This window comes from Colletes gigas, unplaced genomic scaffold (assembly GCF_013123115.1).
Source record: "Colletes gigas isolate AHSC1104 unplaced genomic scaffold, ASM1312311v1 Colletes_gigas_Sc00010, whole genome shotgun sequence".
In the NCBI taxonomy this organism is placed as follows: Eukaryota; Metazoa; Arthropoda; class Insecta; order Hymenoptera; family Colletidae; genus Colletes; species Colletes gigas.
The window spans coordinates 9,182,066-9,201,802 of NW_025106639.1; the positions used below are offsets into that span (position 1 = coordinate 9,182,066).

Genomic DNA, 19,737 nt, shown 5'->3' on the forward strand with positions numbered 1-19,737 from the left:
CCACTCAACAGGTACTGTCTATCGATTTGTGGATAATGCAATTTGTGAGATTTCGTTTTGCTGTATATTGTATTCGCGGTATCTACTTTTTATTCCGATACTAACAAAAATTAACAAAATTAGATATGGCTCGCGAGTGTTGTTCTTGCATCTTGCGTATTGTGTATTTTTTTTGGAGTAAGGTCAGTGATTGAAACCGTTCGTAATCTCCATGTACGCCTACGTTTATTAAATACTTTTACTAGTGAAGTTCGTTAAGATTAAATACACGCGCGAGATATATTACGTTTGAGACGGATTTTTTTATGATTTTCAAAGATACATAAGTAAAAGTATACGGTTATATGAGAACAACACTTCCTAGAACTGATATGGCACATCAGTTCTCACAACAATTACTCGAAATCCATTATTTTAAGTCAATGCTCGTAACATGTTTAAGAACGCCACCGATGTTTTAACAACCTATTTGTTCGAAAAATGTTTTTTCTTATAATTCTTACATCTGCATAGAGTATCGCGATATACTAGGCACTTACGTCACCGAAACTGCTGAGACACAATTTGACCATGCTTCCTCCTGTAAGTTTTATCGTTGCATTGGACATCGCGATTATCAAGACTATGCTAAGTCTTTTGTTTTCTGGTAAACGATACCACTCGATCATGTACGATATTTCGCCAATCCTTTTGCACTGTTATAGAACACTTTTCTGTTCTGTATTCTTTGATACCACATTACACATTACGTTAATGTTAATCAAAACTTAGTCTCCAAATTGAAATATTGAACAAAGTCTCTAAATATGCAACACTTTATGGGGGCGTTGAGCCACGTAACGAGAGATGTTGACAATTAAAGTGCAAAGATTTGTTTGCTTTGTAATTGTAAGATCTTACCAGTTCCGCAACGAGCTCGCCTATATAACAAAATATGAAGATATTGAAGACGTATGATACGAGTAACAAACTATGCGTCGTAAAGGCAGCTAAATCGTTTGAATTCCATTCCTGCAATGTCAAAATATCGAATGCAAACGTATCATATTCGTATAGAAAGAAGTTATAAAAATGTTACGCCATCGCGTAGTTACCACAATAATATAATATCCAAGAAGACATATTCCTAAAGTACATCCTAAAACTTCTACAAGTGACACTTGCGAAGCTGACTTCTCAATAAGAGACAAACATCTGTAATTGTAAATATTGAAATTGTGGGATCGGGAAGATAATGACTCCGCTCTGTTCCGTTCCGCACAATTTTATTGTTGCTGTCGTACAACGACGTGACTCGTGGTGCGGGTTACGCTCGACTCTCTGGTACGATCATCGCCACCGTACCAAGAGGCCTTCAAAAACAAAAGACGGTCAGAGACGACGACAACGGCTTTTCGGCTCACGCGGCTCTGGTCGTCTCGTGTGCAACCATCGTCTCGTGTGCAACCATACATTGTAGCGGCTTCGAACGGCTAAGGCGTATGTGGTGCCTTGGCCGCCACACTACCCCCCTGCCAGTAATTGGCACAATTACGAAAAATTGACCGACTACATTACCACTACCATTTACTCTATTATATAAAATACGTTATCCTAACTAAGATTTACATTACAGTATTTGAACAGAGTTGAAAAAAAAAGGAATTTACATGGAGTTTAATATATAATACGTAATACCTAAAAATACATGAAAGTACATAAAAGTGATGGAAAAAAATAAATGGTATATGATACTTATTATAATAATGCGCAAGCCTTAAGTACTACCGCGTAATTTGAAATCGCTCGGGAAAACGTACGCGTCTACCTGAACGCGTAACACGTTGCTGTATAACCGGCGCATTGTCAGGTACGTTTGTTTGTGTGACCGGCTGATTTTCTATGCTCACGGGATCCGGTCTGTTTTCTGCTAGCATATAAGCAGGCTTTAGCCTTTCAATTGATATATTTATTTCCTTACCTCTAATGTTTATTGTAAATGTTTTTTCGCCTCGGCGCACTACGGCGTATGGACCTTCATAAGCGGGTTGTAAAATAGTTTTGGCTGAATCTGTTCGGATGAAAACATGTGTTGAACTGCTAAGATCTTTGAAAACGAATGTACGATTAACGGAATGGCGTGATGCATTAGAGGGACTCAATTTAGAAAAATGGTTGCGTAGTCTATTAGTAAAATCGGAAGCATTTTCTGTGCCTTCCGCTGAATGCGAAGACAAGAACTCTCCCGGTAATCTTAATGGCTCGCCATAAACTAATTCCGCTGAGGTAGCGCCGAGGTCTTCTTTCCAGGCGGAACGAATACCGAGTAGAACCGTCGGAAGTATTTCTGTCCACCTGTCGGATCCGTGGCACCTTATAGCCGACTTGAGCTGTCGGTGAAAACGCTCTACCATCCCATTGGCCGCTGGGTGATACGCCGTTGTGCGAAGGCGTGTGGATCCAATTAAATTGTTCAGCGCAAAAAATAATTTGGATTCGAACTGCCTACCCTGATCGGTGGTAATCCGTACGGGAGCACCAAACCGCGCTACCCAACCGTCATAAAAGGTTCGAGCTACGGTTTGGGCCTCCTGATCGACCATGGGGAAGGCTTCCGGCCACCGCGTATATCTGTCTACACAGGTCAGACAATACCTGAAACCTTCGGACACCGGTAAAATTACTATGTCTAAATGAATGTGTTCGAATCGCGCAGAAGGTTTAACAAATGTAGCCAATGGTGCAGTCACATGACGGGAAATTTTTGATCTTTGGCACGGTATACAGCAACGTGTCCACGTGCGAACATCTCTTTTAATCGACGGCCAAACATAACGTTGCGTTATGAGCTTGATCGTCGCGTTAATACCTGGATGTGATAATACATGTAACATATTAAAAACTGCACGTCGGAAAGGAGGGGTGACATAAGGTCTTACATTCTTAGTCGAAATATCGCAAAAAATTTCGGAAGACGTGCCAGGCAACGAGACTTTGCGTAATTGCAGGCTAGATTCGCTATTCAACAACCGCTGCAACTCCTCATCCTGGGCTTGCGATTTTGCCAATTCTTCGAAATTAATCGAGTAGTTAACCGTTTCCACTCTGGACAGTGCATCGGCAACGACGTTGTCTTTACCGGAAATATGTTGAATATCTGTAGAGAATTGCGCAATGTAATCTAGGTATCGGAATTGTCGAGGAGAGCATTTATCTAATTTCTGTTTGAAAGCGAAAGTTATGGGTTTATGGTCTGTAAAAATCGTGAAATGTCTGCCTTCGAGCATATGTTTGAAATGTTTTATTGCTAAATAGATAGAAAGTAGTTCTCGGTCGTAAGCTGAATACTTCTTTTCGGCAGATCCTAATTTCTTAGAAAAGAATGCTAATGGTTGTCGTTCGTTGCCGACGCACTGATGTAAAACAGCTCCTACGGTGTAATCAGAAGCATCGCAGGTAACCGACAATGGAGCGTTGACCGCAGGATGAGAAAGCAGGGTTGCGTTTGCTAAACTATTTTTGGTATTTTCGAAAGCCTGACGCGCTTCCGAAGTCCAGGCTATCGAGGTCTTGCCCTTTAAATTGCCGGCTAGAAGGTCGTTCAAGGGTGCTTGAAAGCGAGCGGCATCTGGGATAAAACGGCGGTAAAAATTAAGCATTCCCAAGTACTGCCTCAAATCCTTCGCGTTTTTCGGAAGGGGAAATGACTTTATGGCTTGTACCTTGCCGGGCAAAGGTTGAGTGCCGCTTTCATTTACCCGATAGCCTAGAAATTTAACTTCTTCCTGTCCGAACGTGCATTTATTCGGATTAACAACAATGCCATAATCTTTTAATCGTTTAAATAATAATTCTAAATGGCGCAGGTGATCGGCTTGGGATTCTGAGGCGACCAAAATGTCGTCTATATACGCGTAACAAAAATCGAAACCGCGTAAAATTTCGTCGATAAAGCGCTGAAATGTTTGCGCGGCATTTCGTAACCCGAACGACATGTACGGGAATTCAAAAAGCCCGAACGGCGTTGTAATGGCCGTTTTTCCGACGTCTTCCGACGCAACCGGAATCTGATTATAAGCTCGGACGAGATCTATTGTGGAAAATACCTTTTTGCCACTCAGTTGTTGCGCAAAATCCTCAATGTGACGCACGGGGTATCGGTCGGGAATTGTCCGTGCGTTTAACGCTCTATAGTCACCGCAAGGCCTCCAAGCTTCTTCGCCCTTCTTCGGAACCATATGAAGGGGTGCTGACCACGCGCTCTTCGAAGGACAAGCGATGCCCATCTTCACCATCGCGTCGAACTCCTTCTGGGCAGCCCTGAGCCGGTCCGGTGCAAGCCGCCGCGGCTTGCTGGAAACGGGTGGTCCAGGGGTTGTCTCGATGTAATGCACCGTTTGGTGCGTAGTCCTCATCGGGGTGCCGCTAGGCCGTGTAAGTTCCGGCATCTGCATCAGGAGCTGGTGGTAAACGGTAGTCCCTGCTACTGTCTTCACCGACGGCGTTTCATCCTCGGCTCGTGTTCCGCGGACCGTTAACGACGTGGTCCGATCGACGAGGCGACGATTGCGGATGTCCACCATAAGATCGAAGTGATCGAGAAAGTCTACCCCGATTATGGGTTTTGTAACATCCGCAACCACGAATCGCCACACGAAATCCCGTCGTAGGCCGAGGTGCAGGTTTAACGACACTGTCCCGTAGGTGTTAATTACACTCCCATTCGCCGCCGCCAGCTGGTACTCCGATCTTTCTCGCAATCCGCCTAGCAGGCGGCGCGGAAAAACGCACAAATCGGCCCCGGTATCCACTAAAAATTCCGTCTTCGAGCTGTTGTCTAAGATGAAGAGGCGGCGTGATGCTGGATTTGTGTCGCTGGCCGCCATCAACGACTCCCCAGGTCGTTTCCCTGATCCGTGGCGTTCCAATTGCACGGTGCAACGCACCTCTGCGCGGCCGGACCGAACCGCCAATGGTACCAGCATTTCCCTTGATGGTCCATTTGTCCTCCCGCGGGCCGCTCTCGCGATCGCGATAGAGATCGTCTGCGGTAGCGCGAGTTTGGATGATTTCGGTGGGTCCACCTGCGACGGGAAGATTGCCCCTGGTCCACCAAGGATTCACGGATGGCAGAAATTTCCTGCCTCAAGGAAAGAGCCAATTGTGACATCTTAATGTTTAACATGGCCTCGATGCTCGGGCCCGGCGGGGGTATTTGGCAGGATGTAGATACGCCCGTAATCGCGGCCTCCGTGACGTGTACCCGCTGTGTCATCGTATCCGCAACAGCGTCTGCCAACTCTGCCACCTTATCCAGCGGGGTGTCCCGCTGCGTGGCTAAAATCACCTGCATATTAGCAGGTAGTCGGCCCATCCAAAGCGTCCGCAATACACCGTCCGAAAAAGCCGTACCGGCCAATCCGCGCAGGTGACGAAGAAATTGAGACGGTTTTCTGTCCCCGATTTCCTCGTGTTCCAATAACCGCCGCGTTTTCTGTTCCTGCGACGCACTAAGCCGGCGAATGAACTCATTTTTTAGCGTCGTGTACGGATCCGCGGCCGGGGGATTCATGATAATGTCTCTTACTTCCGCGGCGTGTCGCGCACTTAACGCGCCGAGAATGTACCCGAATTTCGTGGTCTCCGACGTTACATTGGATACCTCAAAACTTCTCTCTACCATTGAAAACCACATCTCCGGGTCTCCCGGACAAAACTCGGGTATCCGTACAGCGACGCGATCAACTGCCAACGGCACACCCGCGGATGTCCCTGCGTTAACGTTAGGGTCAGTCATTTTACCAGTCTTAGTCACAAAAAAAAATAGTTTCACCGCACACACACACCGCGCTTACTATTTGTCAGACCGTGTCCTTTTCTTATGTCCTTAACACTATACACTTATTTCTCTACACTAACTAATATTGTCCGTATACAAAAAATGTCCAAATTTTCTTAAAAAAAACTTTACTTGCGCGGCGAGATCACGTCGGGGTCACCAATGTGGGATCGGGAAGATAATGACTCCGCTCTGTTCCGTTCCGCACAATTTTATTGTTGCTGTCGTACAACGACGTGACTCGTGGTGCGGGTTACGCTCGACTCTCTGGTACGATCATCGCCACCGTACCAAGAGGCCTTCAAAAACAAAAGACGGTCAGAGACGACGACAACGGCTTTTCGGCTCACGCGGCTCTGGTCGTCTCGTGTGCAACCATCGTCTCGTGTGCAACCATACATTGTAGCGGCTTCGAACGGCTAAGGCGTATGTGGTGCCTTGGCCGCCACAAAATTATTAAATGCAAACGTTCTTCTATATTCTTTCCTGGGGCACCTGCCCGCTAGTGCGACAGTTTAGAGAATCCCTTAATTTCGGGTAGAATCAGACGTTTACCAATAATTTCTGATTCTACCGTGTAACAAATAAATTTGACGCACTTTAGTATTCGAGTATGTTGAGTCACGATACTCGCGATTCTGCCATCCACGGTTTTACACATATCTTCTCGGCCGTCTATCAAATGACCCAGCCAGCACATTAAAACTTTCATCTGTCCACAAGCATGGACCGCGAAAGCAGCGATCAAACTACAAGCGGCAGCAGCAATTCCATGAATCAGACCTCCTGCCAACAGTTGAATCGCGAAAAGGATCTCGTTGGCAGGACTGTGCCGCGAATCAACCAATACTCTCGAGATCGGAAACACCATCGGAACGAACGTCAGATTTTCATCCTCCGCCGTGAGTGTTCCGATGCTTACAGGCACCACGATGTAGTAGAAAACAAAACCGCCGTACATGAAAATGGTGCAGCCTTTCACCAATTGCCTTCCGAAATTCGCATTGGCCACCATAATGGATCTATCCTCGAAATGTTCAATGTTTCTCCAATCCCATTCGATGCGCTGAACACAGTCTTGAATATCATTCGCGTGAGCAACTAACGAATAATATTTCAGGTAGGCCATCACACAGAAGCTTAACGGACCGCACATTTTAATTCTATTGTACAGATCTTTCACGTCTACGATCGTATAGAGAGTAGAAGGTATAAAAAGAAAACTTATCAACCCGTAACATATAGCATTAATCAACCAAGTTAGGTATTTCTCTGTTGCTGAATCGAACAACGAGCGTGGCCAGACGCCCATTGGCTTTAGGAGCCATCGATTCCACTGAATGCTCAGATTCACATACTTATCGTACTCGCGGTCCGTTGCCTGAGACTTCGATATTCTCATTCCTGGTGCTTGCATCGTGAAAGCTCGCTTGACACTGCAAACGCGCGGTTTAATGACTGTTCGCGTTCAACCAATGTTGCGCCTGCGCTTGTTTTCTGATTCTACTTTGAAAGGACCTTACTTGATAGTCGTAGAACCGTACCGATCGAAAGTCTAGTTTATCGGCTCAGACGGTTCAGACGAGATTCATTCTTTCTTTGTTACGTTTTTTCAATTGGCTGCTTTATGCATTATGAGTGCGAATAGGTCACCGATGACACTTAAAAATTGATAAATTTATATTCGTCGTAATTATTCGACAGGTTCTATGCATTAATTCGTGAATGATGTAAGTTTTGTTGCTTCCTTACTTTAATTTTACACAAAATTAATAAAACACCGCTGCATAACAAATTAAAAATTTGACTTTGTCTCAACAAGTTAGTGGATAAGATCGTATTTGATCTGTACAATGATATTTATTGAATACAGTAACTTCTCATCTTATACAGAGATACAAACGATATTCCTTAGAATGGTGTGCCATGTTAATTCCCATAACAATTATTCACAAACCATCGTTATTGTACTTCAAGTCAATGTTCGTAACATGTTTAAGAACGCCACCGATGTTTTAACAATCTGTTCGTTAGAGAAATGATTTTTTTTCTCTATCCTTGTACCTATCTAAAATATCGTAATTGGGTACTTACGTCACTGAAACTCTTCAGAGATAGTTTGACCATGTTTCCAGCTGTAAGTTTCGTCGTCGCATTAGACATCGCGATTATTAAAATTAAACCAAGTTTTCTATTTCCTGGTAACCGATGCCACTCGATCATGTACGACATTTCACCAACTCTTGTGCACTATTACGGAACACGTTTCGTTTTCGTATACGCTTATTGGAAGACATTCGCATTAATTTTGTTCGATAATTATAAGGTCTTACCAGTTCTGCGACGAGCTCGCCTATATAGCAAAATATGAAGATATTAAAAACATAAGATACGAGTATCACGCTGAACGTCACAAATGCAGTTAAATCCTTCGAATTCCACTCCTGTAATGTCAAAACACCAAATACGAACGTATCAATCTGTATAGAAATAAGTTAATCCGTATGAAAATGTTAGGGCATCGTATAATCACCATAATAATATAATATCCTAGAAGACATATTCCTAAAGTGCACCCTGCGACTTCCACAAGAGATACTTGTGTTGCTGATTTCTCGATAAGAGCCAAACATCTACAATCGTAAATATATAAATCGTAGAAATCTGTTTGTTACGATGTAAAGATTTTCCTACATTTATTCGTGTCTAAAATATTTGACTGCTGATACGACATTTTAGATTAAAAATGAAGAAGAGAGGCAAATGGATTGATTACACCACAAGCATATATGTATCGTGATCAAATTTTGAAAACAATTTCTACCAATTGTTCACTTCGAAAAGGCTGCATCGAAACACTTGAAACATCAACAGGTAAAATTTTAGGAAATTTTGTTTAAATACCGTTACATGCATGTTAATGTCTGCGCTTTGCAAATCGAATAGATTAAGATTTACTGTTCTACCGCATGGCGCATAAATTTGACGCACTTTAGTATTCGAACATGTTGAGTCACTATATTCGCGATTCTGTCATCCACGGTTTCACGCATATCTGGTCGGCCGTCTACCAGGTGTCTCAACCAGCATATCAGAACTTCCATTTGACCACAAGCGTGTACAGCAAAAACAGCGATCAAGCTGCAAGCACCAGCGGAGATTCCGTGAATCAAAACACCCCCTAAAATCTGAATTGAAAAGAGGATTTCGTTAGCCGGGCTGTAGCGTGTGTCGATTATTTGTCTCGGGAAAGGCATCATAATCGGAATGAAGGTGATGTTTTCGTCTTCCGCCACGATCTTTCCGACCTTAATGGGTATTCCAATGTAGTAAAAAATGGAACCGCTGTACATAAAAAATGTGCAGATTTTCACTAATCTTTTCCCGAAATTCGCGTTCGCAATCATGATAGATCTGTCCTCGAAGTGTTTAATATTCCTCCAATCCCACTCGATACACTCCACACACTGACGAATATCGTTCCCGTGAGAGATCATCGAGTAGTATTTCAAGTACGCCATCATACAGAAGCTCATCGGTCCAAGGAACCTGATTCTACTGTAGACGTCCTTCACTTCTAGAATCACGTACAGGCCGCATGGTACAAATAGGAAACTTATCAAAATGTTACACACGACGTTTAGCAAACAATTTAAGCATTTCTTTATTCCTGAACTATTAGGCGAATATGGCCAGATACCCAACGGTTTCAACAGCCACCGATTCCATTGAACACTGAGATTCACATATTTTTCATGTTCCTGTTCCGTCGTCTGTGATTTCGATAGTATCGTCCCTAGTTCTTGCATGGTTAAAGCTTGAAAGCTCCCTGTATACTAAACGCTCTTAGTGTGTTGACAGATCTGGGGGAAGTAGTGTTGCGCCTGCGCTTCTTTTCTAATTCTACTCTGAAAGAAACTTGGACGTAGAGCCGTGCAGATCGAAAGTGACGTTTTTTCAGATGATTTGTTAAATTAGTCATTTGCCTGTGCCACTTTTTCAGACAATAAGATTTCTGTGAGTTCTTTTCGCGACTTGTTATGTCTGTGATACTTACTCCTTATCGAACTTTAGAATATACCATAGATAGGTGATCAAGTAGAAGATTGTTTGTTGAAATCGTGCGTGATCCGTATGTCTATCTCTTTCTAATATCCACTTAATGTACATGCTCATGTTGTAAATGTTCGTGGCATGTTTATGTATGCGACTGATGTTTTGATAACCTGTATTATTAAAAACACCATGTAACAAACTATATTAATCGAAGAATATGCAATAAGGGACCAATTATCATGGCGTGGAGAATGGTTGAAACGATTAGCAACATACTTACGTCATCGAAACCACTTCAGTTGGACATGGATATCATCAAAGGTACGACTAAACTTTAGTGTACATGTAATGAACGCCGAAAAATACACGCTCGACGGTACCGAAGAATGATCGATTTAATTGGACGTTCAGTTTCATGTCGCTTTTATTGTTCACATCGAACAGTCTCTCCTTCGTAACGATCTTCTTTACGTTCATCGTGGACATTGAACACTAGTGTCTCACTAAAGTTCCCATCGACGACTGTTGTCCTGTTGGATTTTCTATTCCCTTAGACGCTCGCGGCTCTAAATTTCTCTTACGTAAAAAATGAGCGCGATCGAAGAAAATATGGCATTGTTTTAGTTGGACGGATAGATTTTCTAGAATTTTCAAACAAGGAATCGTGAGCGAAACTTTTCTATCGTCGGTGATGTATACTTTCAGCCGGATGACCAAGCCACGAACGAAGGATAATGACGGATTTGTAGTGGATTTTTCAAAAGTATTAGAACGGAGAAAATGTAAAATAAGCACCGGCGAACGTATTATTACCGGCCTCCCATCTACGTCGGCGAAGGGGTTGAAACGCATCGATAGGAATATAAGGAACCCCCGTCGCTCTTCAAAATTCGTTTCATCGATACTGGATTTCTAGGTAGTAAACTCTCCTGTTATATTTGCAACTTTTTAGTGGCATAGAATCGCGAGGAGTGTGCTCAGATGAATTTTTATTGAAATAATTATATAAAATAATAGAATAACTGAGAACGAATGAATGCAGGGTGTGTAAATTCGACATAAAAATAGAGACATGATAGAATAAGAATTTTTTGTTCAAATTTGCATACGAGTAAGACAACTTCAACAATAATAATAGTTTTTATTCTTCGTTAGCGTTTTATAAATACCACCTTTCTCCGATTACGGTCGCCTTTTATGTTTTCATGCAGCCATTGTTCGCACGAAATTCAGGTACGCCGCAGAAGATTTGCAAACCTAAAGAAATTTGTTCATTCTTTCGAATGCTTTTCGCGGATACTTAAGAAATGAACGTATCAAAACTTACGTCACAGAATGCTTGAAGCGAGACGTCAAATATACGAGCAGCGGTCAGATTCGTCGGACGCTTAGTTCTAAGTATGATCATTCGAATATTCATGACTATATCGGTGGGAAGATCGTACCAACGTATGAAGTATATCGTTTCTCCTACTCTCTCACTCTTTACGATAAACAAAATACCATAAAATAGTTATTACGTGCAAATTCAATGTCCACCAGTTGGTTCGTTTTTAGTGAAATTTGTTAAAAAAAGTCACCTCCTCTTTAAGACGATCGCCGATAAACGACATTATAAACACGTTGACGAAGATGGATGTCATCAGAACGAAATACGTTATCATGCTGAATGTTTTATGATCTTCCCATTCCTAGAAAATATTCTCAAAGTAATAGAACCGTCGAATCTAGTTTACCATGGTGTTTTTAACTATTCCCCGATACCACAAGCACTCCGTATTCGAGGAAACATATGATGATGGTGTTGCCGATTATTTCCGAAAAGAACACTATGCTCAAAGCTTTCTCGATCATTTCAGCAAATCTACAATCCATTTTCGTCGTTAGCTTCGTTATACTGTTCAATACGCTATAACATCCTTACTCGATTGCTTGCAGATGATGCTCAACGATGGTTTTCAGGCGTTCTTGTATTTCCTTTTTGTTGCCATCGAAAATAGTTTCGATCTTTCTGTTGACGACTTTGAACAAACCGTAACAATGCATCACGGTGGTGGCGATCAGGCTGCTAATTCCGGTATTAGTGGACAGTATTATGGTACTGATCACCATTTGCAAAACGAACATTATCTCGTAGATCGGCGACTCCTCGATCACGAAGAAAACATAGTTGCTCAGATAAGGCAGAGGTATTTGCGTGGTGTTGTCCCGTTTGACAACCCTATCCGACATGAAAGGCAGGATGATGTGATAGGGCAGAGCACCCCCGTAAGTAAATCCCAGATACACCGTTTGGAAAAATCGACCGATCTTCGCAGATCTCGTCATAATCAGTCGATCCTCCTCGCATTCGATGTTCTTGTATTGCTCTTCTATCTTCGTCAAACAGTATCTTATGTTCTTTTTATTGATGATCATTGTCCAGAATTTGACGATCCCCAAAAGACTGAATACTTGCGCGGCGATTACCTTCATGTACCGCGTCAGATTCTCGCAGTCGTGAAAGGTATAGATCACATGAGGTACAAGTAAGAAACACATCAAACTGAAAATTATTCCGATGTTAACGAACCTTTTTACAGTGCGTAGCAACGAATCGTCTTTATCCAATGGCCAGATGCCACTTGGTATCAGCAACGTTCTAGCAATGATGATCGTATACTTGCTATCCGTCTTGTAATTGACGTTTCGATAGTTTTGTTTACATTCGTTTTCCGTCATATCACCCGAACTACAATCTTTTTCCTCACCGATCTCTTCGAAGTCGCTGCGACGATTTCGAAGAACTAGCGATATAGCGTTGACAGAGAGCGTCCCGACCGGCGCTTGCGTGCAAAGTTTCGCAGAACAATTTTCCGTGTGCTTATTGGTTGTAATTTTAAGACGCTTAAATGTACCGTTACGATTCCGGGAAATTGAACTAGTACGATTATACCGGGGTCTGTGCCGCGGTACAATTTCCGGAAAAGTACAGACTGCGAGCGATTTCGCATTAGTAAATCGCAATTGAAAGTTTGAAAAACGTTCCCTCCTGTAAGATTTTCAGTAATCTGTTCCCTGACGTAGACACTCGACTCGATATTCGTTATCCGTGCTACGACATATCGTTGCAGTACGTACATTATAGAACAAATGTACTGCTCTTGAGTAAAGGACAGTACCGATTTTTTTTACAGATTTTCACGTTCAAGTTAAAATTACGATTAATGCGAATCGGAATTGTTCGCTATGCGATAGATTATCTGCCATCGGTGACATTCAAGTGCCAGCCAGGCATTTTATTAAGTTGCATCATCGAGCATTGATTTGATGATGAATACAGCGTATCGTTACACGTGTCGATAAACCAACTTCTTTATAAATATTATTGCGAAATGCGATTAGTGCCACGAGGTTTAGATCGCAATAGTGTTGTACGGCGGAGTATTGCGAGAATTTCATTTAAATGCATTGGAACAACACCGAATATATTTACCACCGCCTTGCGATGTTTAAATGTATCTCAAGAACCGATATGAGAAATGATTGTTACTAATGAACAGGTAAAACAGGTAAGTTTCAAGAATACTCGTACGTTGTAACATTAAGATCGACATACGACTCGCAGTATTTGGGAGAAAATATTGCAAGGAAACGATGAAATAAATCATAGATTATTACGATGTTATCACGATGTTTATTGGTAATATAAGATGCAACGTTTGTTCAACGACTTTGAAAATTGAGAATATTCTTCACCGTCTGGAAAGTTTGCTAGCGTTGCGAGTGAGTTGCGAGTGCAATAGTACCTATAATCGTGAGCAAGTGATGTACTCGATAGAAAAAAAGTTGTATGTACGAACGCATGGGTTTTTTTTTTAGAGATTGAAACGATTATACGAAAGAGAATGTCGTTTTGGTGATATTCTATATACATACTTGGTCGAATGACGATTACACGAAGTGGAACGTTGAATATCAAATATTAACAGATTGATGCATCGTTGGCGTTTTATAAATATCACATTTCTTCGACTACGGTACCTCTTACAAATCTTCATTCCGTCATTGCTCGCAGGAAATTCAAATACGCCGCAGATGTTTTGCAAATCTACAATACAATATATTCTCTGCCACGCGTACCTTCATTAATATTTGTAAAATAGATGTATCAAAACTTACGTCACAAAACGTCTGAAGCGAGAGATCAAAAATATTAGCAGCGGTAAGATACGTCGGATGTGTAGTTCTAAGCATGACCATTTTTATGTTATTGACTACGTCCCTGGGAAGATCGTACCACGGCAAAAAGTACAATGTTCTTCCTATTCTCTCGCTCTTTATAACAAATAAAATACGATAAAATAGATATCGAATGAAAATTAAATTATCACAGGTTGATTTGTTTTCGATTTATTTGTTAAAAAGAGTCACCTCCTGTTTAAGACGATCGCCGATAGACGATATTATATAGACATTCACGAAACTCGACATCATCAAAGTGAAATATGTCATCGTGCCGAATGTTTGACGATCTTCCCAATTCTAAAAATAACGTTAAAGCGAATCTATACATATAATACGTATTAGATTGATATCTTTTTCAATTTTACCATAATCACACCATATTCGAGAAAACATATTATGAGAGTACAGCAGCCAAGTTCTGCCAAAAATATTATGTTGAAACCTTTCTGGATCATGTCAGCAAATCTATAATTAGCCATCACGATACTTATAATTGAATAACAAAATGTGGTATCGTTTGACAAAAGGGTGTTGAGAATTTGATATTGGAGCAAACTTACTCGATCGCCTTTAGGTGATGTTGAACAATGTTGTTAAGACGATCGTGCAAGTCGTTTATGTCGTCCTCGAAGAAAGTTTCAATTTTCCGGTTGACAACCTCAAACAAGCCGTAAGTGTGCATCACGGTAGTGGCGATCAAAGTATTAACTCCGGTGTTGCTAGACATTACCATGGTGCTGATCACCATTTGCAGAACGAACGTGATCTCGTAGATCGGCGTGTCTTCGATCACGAAGAAAACGTAGTCGCTGATGTACGGTAGAGGGATTTGTGTGGTATTGTCCCTCTTGACAACTTTCTCGGACATGAAGGGCAGAACGATGTGATAGGGTAGGCCACCGCCATAAGAAAGGCTCAGATACACTATAGTGAAAAATCGGCCGATTTTCGCGGCTTTCGTCATTACAATTCGATCTGCCTCGCATTCGGTGTCTCTATACTGTATCGCCACCGCCCTCAGACAACGTCCGATCTGCTTTCTATTCAGAATCATCGACCAGAATTTCGCCACCCCCAAAAGACTGAATATTTGCGTGACGTATACTTTCATGTTTTGCGCCAGAGACTCGGAATTGCCAGCGACGTAAATCATGTTAGGTATCAGTAGGAAACACATCAGACTAAAAACTGCTGCGACGTGAACGGACATTTTAACATTATTCCAGAACGTGTCGCTTCTGTACAATGGCCAAATGCCGATCGGCGTTAGCAACGTTCTAGCGATAGAAATCGTGTACTCGGTATCCGACACGTAACGTACGTTTCGGAAACTTACATTTTCATTATGTTCCGTCATGCCACGCGACGATCTCCTCCCTCACCGATCCGTAAAATGGTTTTCCAACGACTGATAGTGGCTAGAAAAGAACGTTGGTAAACGGCGATTGGCGCCTGCGTGTAAAATTCCGTAGAATAATTTTTCACAAACAGTCGCTACAACTATAAATTCGAGGAAATAGACTTAATTTAACCGTTGCGTCTATATTAGACCGCAAATTACGGAAGTAGAATCGGATATTGCAATTTAAAGTGTTGTTTAGAAGTGAAATTGCCGATAGTGTACGGCCTGGAAGCTACTTCCCATGAATGAAACGCGATTTAAAGTTCGAAAGTTCGAAAGTCTCATTTCCATGATTTTCTGTAATCTATCCTGGATGGTAGAAATTCGATTATTTGTTCCTTGCGTTAGAAAATATCATTGTAAGATGCATCACTCGTATGTGGAACACTGTATGGTTCGTTGTGTAATATTATTTACCTTGGCGGGATTCAAGTACCAGGAGCATGACAAACTTTTTTAAATTCTTTGCCAAGCTGTACGATCGAGCCCCTGATTCGATGAAGAAAGCAACGTATCGTTACACTCATCGATAAGACCCGTTTCTTTTCATATAATATTGCGAAATGCGATATCCGTCGATTAGTATTGTTAAAGTAATTTCAACTGTGATTACTGCGACAGTACCGTTGCAGTAGCTGTTTAGTTTAAGCGAAATACTTACTCGATCATCATGGAGAACGAATCGCAAAGTGAGTTTTCGAGAATCGATCGAGAGACAACCGGTGCATTGAAACCGTACGTTTCGTGGTGTTTTTTTTTCAGAATCGATATGGTCTATGCAAAAGGGCACGACTACCATGTTTCTCGCCGAAGTGATAGGCACCGCGGTACTTTTATTTCTTGGTTGCATGGGCTCCGTCGGTTCTATGCAATCCCCGATACCTACGCAACTCCAGATGTCCGTAGCGTTTGGTATGACTGTCAATGTGCTGATCATGGTAAGAATATTTGATTAACACATAAAGTTTTTGTCAAACGAAATATCAGTGTCCATAATTCTGTAAGTAAAGTTATCCGTGATTGAATAACGCGGCGGATAATCTGTTACGCATCGTACTCGAAAACGTAGTTTCGTACCAAGGGGTTGAGCATCTTGTTCCAGCACATTTTCATAATTTTATTGCGACTATAGTAAAAAAAAATGACCGTTGTCGTAGATGTTGGGTCACATAAGCGGTGCACATTTTAATCCAGCTGTCACGATCGGCTCGGTGATCGTCGGAATTAAAACTATACCAACTGGTATCGTTTACATAGTGGGCCAATTCATTGGCGCTGTACTTGGATTCGGAATGCTAACGGTATGCACGAGTACCTATTTGTTTTATCTGTTTCTCGTCTATACACGTTTCTAATAGAATTTAACTCGGGTAGGTGGTGACTCCACCCGAGTTGCTTCACGCCGGGAATCCGTCGGCGACGTCAAACTTTTGCGTGACTGCCGTCTACGAAGGCGTCAGTAGCGTGCAGGCGATTTTAATCGAGATGGTTTGCACGTCGGTTATACTTTGCACAGCATGCGCTACTTGGGACCCCAGATGCGCGAACGTCGCGGATTCCATGGCGATCAAATTTGGTTTTGCGGTTGTCGGTATTTCAGCCGCAGCGGTAAATGTTATTTTACTATAGAACAGTGCAATTGTTCGATAATCTATGCTACCGTGAACAAGGGTATACTTAAACAATATCGTTCGTTTTAGGCGCCCTATACTGGCTGTAGCATGAATCCTGCGCGTAGTTTCGCCCCTGCTCTTTTCTTAGGAAATTGGAAGGATCAATGGGTGAGTTCGATCAAATTATTGTATACGATTTAATCTGTCTTTGGCGTTCTCGATAACGAACACACGAGCCTCGTTACATTTGATTTTCCCTGCTGATGTTATCGTCTCGACACTGTATTTTTCATAGATTCAAAATGAGTCGAGTGCAAACATCGTTATTGCACAGATTAGATTGTATTAGACGTTTACGATAGTAGGTTTTTAATTGTGCTTTCTTCAGATTTACTGGTTCGGACCGACCGCAGGAGCTTTTCTTGGATCGTACACTTATCAGCTTCTGTTTTTGGAGAAGGAACCGAACATGACTGGCGACGAACATACTTTCATAGAAATGAATTCGAGAAATTCTGCCAGATCGATGTATCCGGAACACGATGACAATATAAATCCACCCAAGGAAAATATTAAAGTGGAAAGTCTCGAAGTCGTACAAGCTTGAGAGGATGATGTTAACACTTAAAGACGAATAGGTACGAAATTTTATACATTTTGTACTTTGTATCTGTTACCATTGGCTGGTAACAGTCTTCCATGATGATTCAAGTAGTTGATAGGAACTGCCGGCGATGGCACTATATCGAACCCAATGCAATCGCGTTCTTTATATTTCATTCGAGAAATAATTTTGATCCCGCTGCCCATGTTATTTGAATTTTATACATGTACGTGAACGTTTAGTTGAATAATTACTTTATTATTTCGTTACGCTGTACAACCGAACAGAATAATTTGTTTAAAAATTCACATTATCTGATATTCCTTGACAATACATATGTATATAAATGTATTATGATAATCGACGAAAGTTTCAAGTATTAAAATGATGCGAATATTTGAACACAAAATTTGAGAAAATCTTATTCTTATAAACGAAATATACATAAGCACAAATATAGTTTACGATACGTAAAGAGAATATTATTTTTTATGGTACCCTTGCCCAAATTCTAGCCGAGGAAAATATTTTACAACATTCAGGCAACGTTTATGGATCTTTCTATTTTTATAGGATCGCATCTGATCTTGAAAATTCATATAATCGTCAAGCATATATATTTTATTATATTATAGTATAGTTTCTAAAAACATTTGTTACGTCTAAGCATGAAAGCGTCTATTTTCGTCGATGGAATACCGTGCATATGTACCTACATATGTTTCCAGAGGCATAGCGTGGCCAGAAACTGAATCAATAATGGAGTGAACCATAGATGGTTCTAGAATTTTAGCTTCGGGGGTTGAATTTGTTACGAAAAAAGTATCAGCGCGCCGTCCAATGGTAATTTTGTTGGTTACGCGTGGCACACGTTGCACGAATCGTGAAAAAAATTTCGATGCCAAGTATAGAGACCGCAGACAGCGTATAACAAAAGTTATGGTGCAAACTTTTCTTTCTCTCGAGTTGCACATTGTTGCACAACGCATGAATTTACTCGAGCCAACATGGGGTACAAACCTATAATTATCAGTTCTTTTAAACGGGTTAGATTTCGTTTAGAAGTTTTAGATGGATTGCAAATATTATACCTTTTACGAACTCGACGCTGCTTAATTGCTTTCATCGATGCATTTAAAACGAACTTTATCGTATTTGGAAACACGAGAAACCGTATCATCGGGGAATGTAAAATATTTAGAAAATTGTAGAAACACTGGTAGTAAAGAGTGAACCTGTTTTTTTTTTGCAAATAAGCAAGTGATATAATTCTTTGTTTACATTCTGATAAAGAATTTCGAGACGAGCACAATGACCTGTAATTCGAGGTCATTAATACCGAGCACCTTTTATCAGACACTTTTTTTCTATCGTGAGAAGCAAGCAAATTATTTGGATGACCTGTTTTAAATGCCCCACCCTGTATACGTATAAAACTCGAGAGCTGCAACTATTGATTACCTGCTGCATCCACCCATAGAACATTCCAGTCTCCGACAGACTCCATTACTCGAAATACGAGATTTTCAATTTTAAAGGAAAATAATTCGCGACTGCTACAGTAGATGGTCCTGTTGTAAAATACAGAATCATTTAGTGAGCATTCCAAAATTCATTTTACTATACTACTACCTCCTGATAGAACTTGATTATTCTTCGTTTGTACTAGAAAAGATTGATGGATCTAAAGTTTCATCTGTTTGTAGATGCACGAAAATGTATTCAGAATTGTCTACACATGTAGTCTGCATCTGTCCGATCGTGTCAACCAGCATGCCCGCTCTACTTTTGCTTTCTTTATGTCCGTCGAAGCATCTGCGCATCATTGTGTTCGCTTCCGCAAAACGGTACGTTGCTCCTTACCCTTGTCCCAAAGTTAATCCTGCTCCGTTAGACGTTATATTATGCGTCTCGAACGCTGCACAAAGAGTTTGAATCGTAGGGACGCCAAGCATTTTGGGCACGACCCTCGGTTCCCATGAATGAAAAATGGAATTAATTGCATGTTTTCAAGACA

General features: G+C 41.4%; 5 protein-coding genes across 5 annotated transcripts; 1 reads left to right on the top strand and 4 right to left on the bottom strand.

Moving 5' to 3' along the window:
• Positions 1-414: 414 nt before the first annotated feature.
• LOC122397937 (odorant receptor 22c-like) lies at positions 415-7,235 on the bottom strand. Its single transcript, XM_043397437.1, has 5 exons — positions 6,418-7,235; positions 1,095-1,194; positions 901-1,011; positions 540-695; positions 415-465 (listed from the first exon to the last, which is right to left on the bottom strand). Exons 1-5 carry the CDS (start codon positions 7,233-7,235, stop codon positions 415-417), a joined length of 1,236 nt encoding a protein of 411 aa, XP_043253372.1.
• A 555-nt stretch (positions 7,236-7,790) lies between these two features.
• On the bottom strand, positions 7,791-9,654 carry LOC122397860 (odorant receptor 22c-like). Its single transcript, XM_043397311.1, has 5 exons — positions 8,810-9,654; positions 8,352-8,451; positions 8,152-8,262; positions 7,913-8,068; positions 7,791-7,841 (listed from the first exon to the last, which is right to left on the bottom strand). The coding sequence occupies exons 1-5, from the start codon at positions 9,625-9,627 to the stop codon at positions 7,791-7,793; spliced, it is 1,236 nt and encodes a 411-aa protein (XP_043253246.1). The 5' UTR covers positions 9,628-9,654.
• Positions 9,655-11,027: 1,373 nt separating this feature from the next.
• On the bottom strand, positions 11,028-12,629 carry LOC122397858. Its single transcript, XM_043397309.1, has 5 exons — positions 11,799-12,629; positions 11,639-11,738; positions 11,455-11,565; positions 11,202-11,357; positions 11,028-11,131 (listed from the first exon to the last, which is right to left on the bottom strand). Exons 1-5 carry the CDS (start codon positions 12,593-12,595, stop codon positions 11,078-11,080), a joined length of 1,218 nt encoding a protein of 405 aa, XP_043253244.1. The 5' UTR covers positions 12,596-12,629; the 3' UTR covers positions 11,028-11,077.
• Positions 12,630-13,642: 1,013 nt separating this feature from the next.
• On the bottom strand, positions 13,643-15,468 carry LOC122397859 (odorant receptor 43a-like). The gene is made up of 5 exons (XM_043397310.1): positions 14,662-15,468; positions 14,467-14,566; positions 14,288-14,398; positions 14,036-14,191; positions 13,643-13,964 (listed from the first exon to the last, which is right to left on the bottom strand). The coding sequence occupies exons 1-5, from the start codon at positions 15,456-15,458 to the stop codon at positions 13,911-13,913; spliced, it is 1,218 nt and encodes a 405-aa protein (XP_043253245.1). The 5' UTR covers positions 15,459-15,468; the 3' UTR covers positions 13,643-13,910.
• A 628-nt stretch (positions 15,469-16,096) lies between these two features.
• Positions 16,097-17,999, top strand: LOC122397632 (aquaporin AQPAe.a-like). Its single transcript, XM_043396903.1, has 6 exons — positions 16,097-16,192; positions 16,266-16,441; positions 16,661-16,804; positions 16,878-17,111; positions 17,204-17,284; positions 17,505-17,999. Exons 1-6 carry the CDS (start codon positions 16,174-16,176, stop codon positions 17,721-17,723), a joined length of 873 nt encoding a protein of 290 aa, XP_043252838.1. The 5' UTR covers positions 16,097-16,173; the 3' UTR covers positions 17,724-17,999.
• Positions 18,000-19,737: the final 1,738 nt, after the last annotated feature.